The sequence below is a fragment of the Bos indicus x Bos taurus genome, unplaced genomic scaffold (assembly GCF_003369695.1).
Source record: "Bos indicus x Bos taurus breed Angus x Brahman F1 hybrid unplaced genomic scaffold, Bos_hybrid_MaternalHap_v2.0 SuperScaffold_100147, whole genome shotgun sequence".
NCBI classification, from domain to species: domain Eukaryota; kingdom Metazoa; phylum Chordata; class Mammalia; order Artiodactyla; family Bovidae; genus Bos; species Bos indicus x Bos taurus.
Genome location: NW_020867070.1, coordinates 565309 through 579007, shown reverse-complemented (window position 1 = coordinate 579007; position 13699 = coordinate 565309). Strand labels below are relative to the sequence as shown.

At 38.9% G+C, this 13699-nt stretch overlaps 1 protein-coding gene across 5 annotated transcripts in view; it reads right to left on the bottom strand.

The window, feature by feature from the left end:
* The window catches only part of LOC113888460 (multidrug resistance-associated protein 4-like), a 176782-nt gene that overhangs the window by 20109 nt on the left and 142974 nt on the right, over positions 1–13699 (bottom strand). For all 5 annotated transcript variants that reach the window (XR_003509979.1, XM_027535582.1, XM_027535583.1 and 2 more), the window contains one exon: positions 9414–9503. Coding sequence is in view for 4 of the 5 variants with exons in the window: in XM_027535582.1 (XP_027391383.1) it covers positions 9414–9503 (90 nt within the window). In the remaining variant the exon portion in view is untranslated. The remainder of the gene's footprint in view (positions 1–9413; positions 9504–13699) is intronic.

Genomic DNA, 13699 nt, shown 5'->3' with positions numbered 1-13699 from the left:
TTTCCAATGAGTCAACTCTTCACATCAGGTGGCCAAAGTATTGGAGATTCACCTTCAACATCAGTCCTTCCAAAGAAATCCCAGGGCCGATCTCCTTCAGAATGGACTGGTTGGATCTCCTTGCAGTCCAAGGGACTCTCAAGAGTCTTCTCCAACACCACAGTTCAAAAGCATCAATTCTTCAGCACTCAGCCTTCTTCACAGTCCAACTCTCACATCCATACATGACCACAGGAAAAACCATAGCCTTGACTAGATGGACCTTTGTTGGCAAAGTAATGTCTCTGCTTTTCAATATGCTATCTAGGTTGGTCATAACTTTCCTTCCAAGAAGTAAGTGTCTTTTACTTTCATGGCTGTAGTCACCATCTGCAGTGATTTTGGAGCCCCCCAAAATAAAATCTGACACTGTTTCCACTGTTTCCCAATCTATTTCCCATGAAGTGTTGGGACCGGATGCCATGATCTTCATTTTCTGAATGCTGAGCTTTAAGCCAACTTTTTCACTCTCAACTTTCACTTTCATCAAGAGGCTTTTTAGTTCCTCTTCATTTTCTGCCATAAGGATGGTGTCATCTGCATATCTGAGGTTATGGATATTTCTCCCGGCAATCTTGATTCCAGCTTGTGTTTCTTCCAGTCCAGGGTTTCTCATGATGTACTCTGCATATAAGTTAAATAAGCAGGGTGACAATATACAGCCTTGACGTACTCGTTTTCCTATTTGGAACCAGTCTGTTCTTCCATGTCCATTTCTAACTGTTGCTTCCTGACCTGCATACAGATTTCTCAAGAGGCAGGTCAGGTGATCTGATATTCCCATCTCTTTCAGAATTTTTCAGTTTATTGTGATCCACACAGTCAAAGGCTTTGGCATAGTCAATAAAGCAGAAATCGATGTTTTTCTGGAACTCTTTTGCTTTTTCCATGATCCAGCGGATGTTGGCAATTTCATCTCTGGTTCCTCTGCCTTTTCTAAAACCAGCTTGAACATCTGGAAGTTCATAGTTCACGTATTGCTGAAGCCTGGCTTGGAGAATTTTGAGCATTACTTTACTAGCATGTGAGATGAGTCCAATTGTGTGGTAGTTTGAGCATTCTTTGGCATTGCCTTTCTTTGGGATTGGAATGAAAACTGACGTTTTCCAGTCCTGTGGCCACTGCTGAGTTTTCCAAATATGCTGGCATTTTTGGAAATGAGTGAGAAAGTGAGTGCAGAACTTTCACAGCATCATCTTTCAGGATTTGAAATAGCTCAACTGGAATTCCATCGCTTCCACTAGCTTTGTTTGTAGTGATGTTTTCTAAGGCCCACTTGACTTCACATTCTAGAATGTCTGGCTGTAGATGAGTGATCACACCATTGTGATTATCTGGGTCATGAAAATCTATTTTGTGCAGTTATTCTATGTATTCTTGCCACCTCTTCTTAATATTTTCTGCTTCTGTTAGGTCCATACCATTTCCGTCCTTTATCAAGCCTATCTTTACATGAAATGTTCCTTTGGTATCTCTAATTTTCTGAAGAAATCTTTAGTCTTTCCCATTCTGTTGTTTTCCTCTCTTTCTTTGCATTGATCGCTGAGGAAGGCTTTCTTATCTCTTCTTGCTATTCTTTGGATCTCTGCATTCAGATGCTTATACCTTTCCTTTTTTCCTTTGCTTTTCACTTCTCTTCTTTTCACAGCTATTTGTAAGGCCAGTGTTCCCAGTCCTTCACTATTGCTTGGAGTTTGCTCAAACTCAGGTCCATTAAGTTGGTGATGCCATCCAACCATCTAGTCCACTTTTGTACCCTTACCCACCTGCCTTCCATCTTTCCCAGGATCAGGGTGTTTTCCAATGAGTCATCTCTTCACATCAGGTGGCCAAAGTATTGGAGCTTCAGCTTCAACATCAGTCCTTCCAAGGAAAATTCAGGGTTGATTTCCTTTAGGATTGACTGGTTTGATCTCCTTGCTGTCCAAGGGACTCTCAACAATCTTCTCCAGAACCACAGTTCAAAAGCATAAATTTTTCAGTGCTCAGCCTTCTTTATGGTCCAATTCTCACATTGGTACATGACTACTGGGAAAACCATAGGCTTGACTACATGGACTTTGTCAGCAAAGTGATGTCTCTGCTTTTTAATATTTTGTCTAGGTTTGTTACAGCTCCTCTTCCCAGAAGCAAGCATCTTTTAATTTCATGGCTGCAGTCACCACCTGCAGTGATTTTGGAAATAAAGTCTGCCATTGTTTCCACTGTTTCCCCATCTACTGCAATGAAGTGATGAGACAGGATGCCATGGTCTTAGTTTCTTGAATGCTAAGTTTTAAGCCAGTTTTTTCACACCTCTCTTTCACTTTTATCAAGAAGCTCTTTAGTTCTTCTTCACTTTCTATGATTAGGGTGGTGTCAGATGCATATATGATGTTATTGCTATTTCTCCCAGCAATCTTGATTCCAGCTTGTGCTTCATCCAGCCCAGCTTTTCACATGATGTACTCTGCAAATAAGCAGTGTGACAATATATAGTCTTGATGTACTCCTTTCCCAATTTTGAAGCAGTCCAAATTTTGCTTTGGAACCAGTTGTTCCATGTCTGGTTCTAACTGTTGTTCCTTGACCTGCATACAGGTTTAGCAGGTGGCAGGTAAGGTGGTCTGGTATTCCTATCTCTTTAAGAATTTTCCTCAGTTTGCTGTGACCGACATGGTAAAAGCCTGTAGTGTAGTCAATGAAAAAGACATTTTTCTGGAATTCTGTTGTTTTTTCGATGATCCAATGGATGTTGGCAATTTGATCTCCAGTTCCTCTGGCTTTTCTAACTACAGTTTATACACTTGGAAGTTCTTGGTTCATGTACTATTGAAGCCTAGCATGAAGGATTTTGAGCATTACCTTGTTAGCATGTGAAATGAGTGCAATTTTGTGGTAATTTGAACGTTCTTTGGCACTGCCTTTCTTTGGGATGGGAATGAAAACTGACTTTTTCCAGTCCTGTGGCCACTGATGAGTTTTCCAAATTTGCTGACATATTGAGTGCAGCACTTCCACAGCATCATCTTTTAGGATTTGGAATAGCTCAGCTGGAATTCCGTCACCTCCACTAGGTTTCTTCATCATGATGCTTTCTAAGGCCCACTTGACTTCGTGTTCCAGGATGTCTGTCTCTATGTGAGTGATCACTTCATTGTAGCTATTTGGGTCATTAATATCTTTTTTTTTTTTTTTTTATAGTTCTTCCATGTATTCTTGCCACTGCTACTTAATATCTTCTGCTTGTGTTAGGTCCATACCATTTCTGCCCTTTATTGTGCCCATCCTTGCAGGAATGTTCTCTTGGTATTTCTAATTTTCTTGAAGAGATCTCTGGTCTTTCCTTCTCTATTGTTTTCCTCTATATCTTTGCATTGATCACTTAGGAAGGCTTTCTTATCTCTCTGTGCTATTCTTTGGAACTCTGTATTGAGATGGGTATATCTCCTTTACTCCTTTGCCTTAAGCTTCTCTTCTTTCCTCAGCTATTTGTAAGGCCTTCTCAGACAACCATTTTGACTTGTTCCATTTCTTTTTCTTGGGGATGGTTTTGTTACCACCTCCTATAGAGTGTTACAAACCTCTGTCCATAGATCTTCAGGCACTCTGTCTTATCAGAACTAATCCCTTGAATCTGCTTGTCACTTCTACTGTATAATTTGTAAGGGATTTGTTTTAGGTCATATCAGAATAGCTTGTGGTTTTCCCTACTTTCTTCAATTTAAGCCTGAGTTTTGCAATAAGGAGTTCATGATCTGAACCACAGTCAGCTCCTGGTCTTGTTTTTGCTGACTGTATAGAGCTTTTCCATCTTTGGTTGCAAAGAATATAATCAATCTGATTTCAGTATTGACCATCTGGTGATGTCTATGTGTAGAGTTGTCTCCTATGTTGTTGGAAAAGGGTGTTTGCTATGACCAGCACGTTCTCTTAGCAAAACTCTGTTAGCCTTTGCCCTGCCTCATTTTGCCCTCCAAGGCCAAACTTGCCTGTTACTCCAGGTATCTCTTGACTTCCTACTTCCGCATTTCAGTCCCCTATGATTAAGAAGACATCTTTTTTGGTTTTAGTTCTAGAAAGTCTTCTAGGTCTTCAATGAGCTGTTCAACTTCAGCTTTTTTGGCATTAGTGGTTGGGGCATAGACTTGGATTACTGTGATACTGAATGGTTTCCCTTGGAAATGAACTGAGATCATTCTGTCATTTCTGAGATTGCACGAAAGTACCACATTTTAGACTCTTTTGACTACTTTTTTTTCAGCCAAACAAAAATAAATTGGAGACTTGAAGCCAGGCAGCCTGGGGATAAGTCTTACCTGGCTGTGCCAACTGGGTAAGTTCCTGAACCTACTCTATCTTATTTTCCTAAACTCTAAGTAAGACCATAATATAATTATGAAGGTGTGTACCTCCTAACAGTGTTAAGAATATTAAATGAGTCAATACATGCAGAATTTGTAACAGATCAATATATATTGCCCATTATTAATAATGCTATCGGCTAGCTCCTCCTCAAGTTCTGCTTCGCTTTTCTCCTTTGCATGTATCAGCACTGAGATTTTGTTACATATGCATTGGTTTGCTTTTCAGCTTCTCCAGGAGAATTTCAGCTCCAGAAGGACAGACATTTTGTCTCCTGATGACTGTGATAGCCCCAGAATCTGAAACATTGCCTAACAAGCTCTCAGTAGATATTTGTTGGCTGGATGAAGGTGGGCTTCCCTGGTGGCTCAGTGGTAAAGAATCTGCCTGCAAAGCAGGAGACTTGGCTTTGACCCTGGGTGAGATCCCCTGGCTAAGGAAATTGCAACCCACTCCAGTATTCTTGACTGAGAAATCCCATGGGCAGAGGAACACGGCAGGATAGAGTTCATGGGATTGCAAAGAGTCAGACACGACAAACAGCAACAACATGAATGAAGACATAAGTGACTCTAATTGCGTGACATACCTGTTTCTGTAAATTAGAAACTAAATTCATATGGATAAATAATTTATATCTATCACTGCTTTCTTATTAAGTGTAATTGTAAAAAGGATATATTCTTATAACAATTAACTGACTCCAAGATATCATATTACACTTTAAACAAAGGAAAGCACTGAAAAACTTATAATTTAAGGAAAATAGAACAAATAATACCTATTTAAAACTATACATCTCAGTATAGAATACTTCAGATTGTTTTTGAGCTTGGGAAAATAATAGAATATAGCAAATCTGAAAAACAATAAACTGGACTTATAAGGCAGCCTGTCTCCATCATTGCTATGTGCACTCTGTGTAGTAGGTGCTGATGCCCCTCATAGGAGGGGAACACAGATGTCAAGTGGTTTCCAAATTTTGTGGAACTGTCTTACTTTTCAAAAAGAAAATCTGGTGTGGGTCAGAAGGAGACACTGAAGTGCAATCAACAGATGGGGAAAAGCTTTTACTAGAGCAGGGCCAGCAGTAAAGGAAGTTCACCTAACACAAGGCCCAGGGAAATGGACATGTGACCTGTCTCCACTGCAAGGACTGAACCACGTGGTTCTTGATGCACAGGCTGCTGATACCCAGGTTTCTGTATCTTGGTTTCCTGTGTGATGAGACACACTTGTGTCCTAACAGAGACACTATCAATGTCAGCCATTTAACTGTACAATTTCTTCCCAGGTTTGACATGACATTGTTGTCATTGTTTAGTTGCTAAGTCGTGGACCTTACGGACTCTAGCCCGCCAGGTTCCTCTGTCCATGGGATTTCCCAGGCAAGAATACTGGAGTGGATTACCATTTCCTCCTCCAGGGAATATTCCTAACTCAGGGATGGATCCCACTTCTCCATTGAAGGCAGACTCTTTATCACTGAACAACGGGGGAAGCCCCCATATTATATTCTTAATTCCAAATCTCAGTATATAAGGTGTTTTGTTTTTGTTTTTTAACAGAAGCAACATATCAATGATTCATTTCCAGAGTTTTATATCCTGTGATCTTTGAACCTCTGAGTGATAAAGTGCTTCATCCTCAGGCACTACTCATTTTATAGTTTTGGAGCTGCCTTTCCTTTTTAGCATCCCTATCAGCACTAATTTCTGATGAACTTTCATCAGTTAACAGTAAGTTAGCAAGTTTTCAGTACATGAAAAATGTATTTTCAGCATATTTTGAAAAATAACCAAGATGAGACAGGCAGCATCCATAGAACTGTCTTCCTTCTGAATGTCCATCTCTGCCAAGGAAGAAGGAGGAAACAGAACTAGAGGACTTAAAAAAAAAATTTTTTTTAAGCCATCTTTTCCTTTCAACTGAAGTTTATAAAGAGGAAAACCAGTGGTTCCCTCCTGCTCATTCTCAGGGTAACTCTGTGAGTTTGGATTCACATATCCAGTTAGGCATCATTTACAAGTTAATAACTAGGGGTTTTGGTTCACTTAAAAACTGACTTCATTGATTTAATGATACCGCTTGATAAAGGTGAAGGAGGAGAGTGAAAAAGCCAGATTAAAATTCAACATTAAGAAAACTAAGATCATGGCATCTAGTCCCACCATTTCATGGCAAATAAAGGGGAAAATTTAGAAGCAGTGATAGATTTCCTCTTCTTGGACTCTTAAGTCAGTGTAGGTGGTGACGATAGCCTTGAAATTAGAAGATGATTGCTTCTGAGCAGGAAAGCTATGACAAAACTAGACAGTGTGTTAAAAAAGCAAAGATATCACTTTTCTGACAAAGGTCCATATAATCAAACCTATGGTCTTTCCAATAGTCATGTACAGATGCAAGACCTGGACAATAACAGAGTGCTGAAGAATCGATGCTTTTAAACTGTGGTACTGGAGAACACTATTGAGAGTCCCTTGGAAAACAAGGAGATCAAATTAATCAATCTTAAAGGAAATCAACCCTGAATATTCTTTGGAAGGACTGAACCTGAAGCTGAAGCTTCAATACTTTGGCCACCTGATGCAAACAGTTGACTCATTGGAAAAGACCCTGATGCTGTGAAAGATTAAAGGCAGAAGAAGAGGGAGACAGGATGAGATGATTGGATGGCATCGTTGATTCAGTGGACATGAACTTGGGCAAAATCCAGGAGATGGTGAGGGACAGGGAAGCCTGGTGTGCTGTACTCCATGGGGTCACAGTTGTACGTGACTTAGCAACTGAACAACAATAACTTAGAGTGATAAATCACCCCTTTATTCAGATTCTCTTGGAATTACTTCTTTATCACATTTGTATGTTTTTCAATGAAAGATTTGGTAAGTTTTCTTTAAAACAGTCATATGTAATCAATTCCTAGAGAAACATAATGACGGGATGATTTCTTTAAGTGGTATCATCAAAGTTAACAGAATTAATTCCAGAAGCAATACATGGGAACCACATACTTCACTTCATGAAATAAGCTCAGGTTTCTTTATTTTTATAGAAAGTCCCAAATGTAGTTTAAATATAAATAGATCTTAGTATTATCTACCACTTCAGCATTTTTATAATTTAGATTAACATTGCCTCTCTGTTCATGAAACAATATGTTCTAAAATTCTAGAGTAATGCTACCTGAGAATTTGTGAAAAAAAATTTCAATCTGGGAAACAAATATAAAAATAATTTACCAGTACTTCCAGTTATTTTTTTAAGATGTGTCCCAATTTCACCATTAAATTTGTCCTGTGAATTCAAGAGTAGTGGATCATCCTATTGTTCTTTACATTTAATGGTTAACAGCTCTACACACCTCTTCTCTTGTAGAATTTTACTGTAAAAGACTCACAAACTTAAATGAAATCAGAGGCACACTGCTTTTCAGGAAGAGAAGGTGAAGCAATCGACCCAATTTAAGAAAACAAAATCCACGTGCTGCTGAAAAGCAGGGTGGGTGTATAAAGACTCAGTTGTGACATCCTTCAGAAACCAGAATTACTGGCTGGAAATGGTCATACCTCTAAATCTGCCTGCTCATAGTTAAGGCTCATCTGTATATTACAGATTTCAGAGCTTCCCTGAAAGGGTAACAGTAAATGACAACCACACCAAATCAAACCAATGTGAACAATCAATCTCTTAGATTTGTGTAATAAAAACAAACAAACAAAAAAGATTAAAGAAATATGCCACTGTCTCTGAAATGAAAAGATCAATCAAATATTTAGCAGTTATTTATGTAGAGTGTGTTTTTCCCTGTTTTTCTCTAAGAGTTTCATAGTATCTGATCTTATATTTAGGTTTTTAATCCATTTTGAGTTTATTTTTGTATACAGTATTAGGGAGTGTTCTAATTTTATTCTTTTACACCTAGCAGTCCAGTTTTCCCAGCACAACTTACTAAAGATACCACCTTTTCTCCATTGTATATTCCTGCCTACTTTGTCATAGATTAGTTGACCACAGGTGTGTGAGTTCATCTCTGAGCTTTCTATCCTGTCCCATTGATCTATATTTCTGTTTTTTTGCCAGTGCCATACCAACCTGATTACTCTAGCTCTGTATTGAACTGGCCAAAAAGTTAATTTAAGTTTTTCCATAAAATCTTATGTAACAAACTTTTCGGCCAACTCAATAATATATTCTGAAGTCAGGGAATCTAATTTCTCCAGCTTTGTTTTTCTTTCTTAAGACTGCTTTAGCTACTTGGAGTCTTTTGTGTTTCCATTAAAACTGTAAAATTTTTGGCTCTAATTCTATGAAAAATGCCATTGGTAATTTGACAGGGATTGTACTGAATCTGTAGATTGTTTGGGTAGTATAGTCATTTTCACAATATTGTTTCTTCCAATCTGAGAACATGGTATATACCTCCATCTGTTCTGCATCGTTTTTGATTTCTGAGCAGATGTTCCAGGGTTCTGTTACCTGAATTAATGCTACAGCATTAAAATTACATAATTGCCAATAAATAATCATTATAAATTCCAACTATATAATTTATCTTTCTAAACACTTTCCTATGATATCTCTACATTTTATTGGTATGATCTTGTTTACATCTTTTAGTTAATAAGGAAAAACTATTATTGTCTCTACTTAGTAGATGTTCCCTAAGACCAGAGGAATAAAATTAATATTTGAGTGTAATGGAGTAATTTTAATTCACTAAGTCACTAGTAGAATTTAATCCCAGTTTTAACATCTAATTGAGTACTCTGCTAAGGACAAGATAATGTATTTAATTTGTTCAGGGTTTCATGGAAAAAGCTAAAATGAAAACATGTTGCATTGTATTGTTGATTTTTATCATCATCAATACACACATTTTAAGTGCACCCATGTCATCAGTGTTTTCCTAGGAGGTAAATGAAGTCAGTGAAACTGATACACTCCCCTTAATTATCTGCAATGCTTTAAATGAAAACACACAGATACTGATGCTAACAAGTTAATTATAGTTACTATTAATAAATTACCTCTTCTAAGGCATTCCATAGTTCCTCATCCATATGTTCATTAAAGGGATCCAGATTTTTCCTCATTGTTCCAGTGAATAAAACAGGTTCCTAAATACTCCAAAATAGTGAATGTTATTATTGTAACCTCTTTTCATTTTATTCCAATGTGTACAGAATATCAAAATTAAAATATAAAACATTTAAATTCATTAATGATAAAGTTACAAGTGTATGTTTACAAAACAGTATCTCTAAAATAATTTTCTATTGTACAAAGTGTTCTACAAAATATCTTCCAGACTATTGAACACTAACAGAAGAAAGTGCTGATGTTTTTTCATCTTAATAAAAAAATGAAAACAAAGAAAGATTTGATTTTTAAAAAAAATGCCATCCCAGTAATAAATATCTGCTTAAACACACACACAAACTGAGGAAATAATTACATGAGAACCTTAACATCAAGATCTACATAAATTAACTCTCAATCCTGGTGTGACTGGGAAATACCAACAGCATGGTTAGTAGAAGTTTGTGCCTCAAAGCAAACTACTAATATTTACACAGTGGCACTGAAGAATAAACTAAGCTATTTTCTCCATTTTGTCTTCTAGGACCTGTAATCTCTCCATATATGTGAAATGAATACCCCACACATCCAAGGGGGACATCATTTCCTGGAACCTGTGGCTCCTCTGTCCATGGAGAGATCACCTCTGATTCTGCACCAGGTGATCCCCATGTTCTCTTACCTGTGTGTCAGGATGACCTGCCTCACAGGACCTCATTATTCACTGCAAGTCCAGGAGGACCTGAAACCCATTGTGATGTGAGCCATAATGAAATTATTTAACTAGCTTTTCCTGTTTTACTTCTGGAGGAGCCACAAGAAAATTACTGGAAATATATGCCTCCTTCTGAGTTTCAAGAAAAAATCTTCTACATAAGCTACTGTAGGCCATTTACATTTTCTTCTGGAAGATTCTAGTAAGCCATGTCACAAGAATATGAGCAGCAGTGAAGAGGCCAATTGGCTCCTTTCAGTGAAGAGGGCAAAACAAGGGGAGGTACACATGTGGGAACAAGAGGAGACCTGACTCTTCCACAAATGCCCGGAACAGCTCAGAATCACCATGTTCAAATCCTGCCTGGACATGGGGCTGGACTTTCCTTATCACTTCACAAAAGCCCGAGAATAAAGATGAAGACAGACATTTCTTTTCCCTAATCATGAGGAAGAATGATACTCAGGAAGCCTTCCAAATCTTCCTTCAATATGGTCAGTCTGGTCAGAGAGAAATGAATGCAGAAGACTTAGGGTCTGCCACCAAAAAAGATGTATCCCTGAGCAAAATCCACAATCAAAAAGACATTATAAAGGGAGATTTATTCACACAAAAATGATTAAGTGGCCAATATGCCTCCAAAGCACTGAAAATCACTAGTCATAGGATATATCAGAATGAGTAGTGAACTGAACTGAAAAATGCCAAGACCAATTTAAGGTCTCCCTTAAAACTCTTGAATTTAGAATCAAAAACTAAACAACCACATAAACAATGGTAAGCATTTCTTGTCAGGGGAATAACCATCATTCTACTTCAGATTTTTATAAAAACATGTTCAGTTCAGTTCAGTTCAGTTCAGTCGCTCAGTCGTGTCCGACTCTTTGCGACCCCATGAATCGCAGCATGCCAGGCCTCCCTGTCCATCACCAACTCCCAGAGTTCACTTAGACTCACGTCCACCTAGTCAGTGATGCCATCCAGCCATCTCATCCTCTGTCATCCCCTTCTCCTCCTGCCCCAATCCCTCCCAGCATCAGAGTCTTTTCCAATGAGTCAACTCTTCACATGAGATGGCCAAAGTACTGGAGTTTCAGCTTTAGCATCATTCCTTCCAAAGAAATCCCAGGACTGCTCTTTGTAATTATAAACACTATGATTCCCACATGTGGGCAATTTCTCATCCTTCAGCTGTCTCCGTGAGTTTTACATAAAAGACGTGGCCAGGCGAGGAGGGGAGGCTGGTCCCCAATCTTCCTCCTCCTTCTCTTCTCCATCTTCCCTCCATTTTCCAGATCCGTTCAAGTAAGCAGGCTACTTCCTGAATATAATCTCAATCGGTGTGCTTTCTGGGGGACATATTTAACTACTTCAGATCCTGAGCACAAAGAACACACATACTTCAGCTTCCTGTTGTGTTTAAGGAAATTATTTAAGAAGAAATTTCATTTTTGCTTATTTCTGAAATTTTGAACAGAAATTGAGGAGTAACTTCTTAAGAAGTATTCATCTTTGAAAGTTCCCCCCAGGACTGACAATCTATATCTCCACTCCCCTGTCTTTGGTTCCTACCCAGGTCCTTAGTGTTATTATAACTCCCTCAGTTCTGAGAGAGAGAGAGAGAGAGACCGTCCTGGAAGTTCATCACTGCTTCCAGGATCACAGGGAGCAGGGATTCAGGGAAGATGATGTGGGCCTGGCTCACCTAAGTGGGGCAACTCAAAGAAACAGCACTGGGCTCCCCCTCTGCAGAGTCTGCTCTCAGCTTCCTAGGTTCCCTAAATCAAGGCATTGAGACACAAGTATCATTGCTTCCTACTTGTTTGGCGGGGAAAGAGAGACATACGTTTTCTGTACTTAGACAAGTAACTTCAAATAATCACAGTAACAGACTTTCTCCACCTCTGAGCCAGCAAGACATTGTAAAGAGAAAGGGATCTTGGCTGGGGAGGGATAAGATTTTGACTATTTTCTCCTGTCACTTATTAGACCATGACATATAAGTGAGTAACATATTTCTTAACTGCTGCTGCTGCTAAGTCATTTCAGTCATGTCCGACTCTGTGCGACCCCATAGATGGCAGCCCACCAGGCTCCTCCATTCCTGGGATTCTCCAGGCAAGAACACTGGAGTGGGTTGCCATTTCCTTCTCCAATGCATGAAAATGAAAAGTGAAAGTGAAGTCACTCAGTCATGTCTGACTCTTAGCGACCCCATGGACTGCAGCCTACCAGGCTCCTCCATCCATGGGATTTTCCAGGCAAGAGTACTGGAGTGGGGTGCCATTGCCTCCTCAGATTTCTTAACTGATACTGTCCAAATGAGGGACAGGGCAGTAGGAGTAGTATCTTATGGCTTTGCTCCATGATTATTCACTCTTGTTATAGTTTGGGCAATTCTTTTGAGTGGGATGGTAGGAAAAATGGGGAAAATATCTCATGAGTACAACATTGCCAAAGAATTGATGTTTTCAAATAGTGGTGCTGGAGAAGACTCTTGAGAGTCTCTTGGACAGCAAGGAGATCAAACCAGTCAATCCTAAAGAAAATCAACCCTGAATATTCACTGGAAGGACTGATACTGAAGCTGAAGCTCCAATACTTTGGCCACCTGATGGGAAGAGCTGACTCACTGGAAAAGACCCTGATACTAGGAAATATTGAGGACAGGAGGAGAAGGGGGGTGATAGAGGATGGGATAGTTGGATGGTATTATTGACTCAATGGACATGAGTTTGAGCAGGCTCCAGGAAATAGTGAAAGACAAAGAAGCTTGGCATGCTGCAGTTCATGGGGTCACAAAGAGTCAGACATGACTTAGCAATTGAACAACATTTATTGAAAAAATATAAGTTTGGAATCAGACAGTTCTATTGTTCACTAGTTATTAGACCCAGGGTAAGTTATTAATCTTCCCAAGACTCAGTTTGCTTACTGGAAATGGGGTTAGCCTTGTGGGGTTGCCCTGAGAATCTGGAACAACAGTGAAGTTCCTCCTGTGATGCTAACATGGACCAGGAGCCCAGCACAACAGGGGATAATGAAAAGCCATGTTTGTTAAACTGCAAGTGTAGTCAATGGATCATGAAATCAATATAGTGCCTTGTGACCATCATTTTGTCTTTTATATGAACTAGAATAGAACTGGTAGCACAAAAGACATCAGAGCACAGAGCAAGAGTAATATTGTTTTGTGAAATTTTTTGTGCCTGTGTGCATGTGTGTGTGTGGTGTACATGCACACATGAAATAATGTTATGAAGCAGTTTCATGGACCACAGTCAACAGCCAGTTGAAGTCACAAGCAGAGCAATTCAGTGCTCAGGATCTGGAGTTGGGAATCTCTTTAATTTGAATCCTGTTAATATAATTTAGAAATTTTATTTGTATCATTTGCAAATTTTTTCTTCTATTCCATAGGTTGTCTTTTCAGTTTTTTTTTTAGTGATTTCCTTTGTGGTATAAAACTTTTATGTTTAATTAGGTCACATTTGTTTATTTTTGCCTTTGTTTCCATTA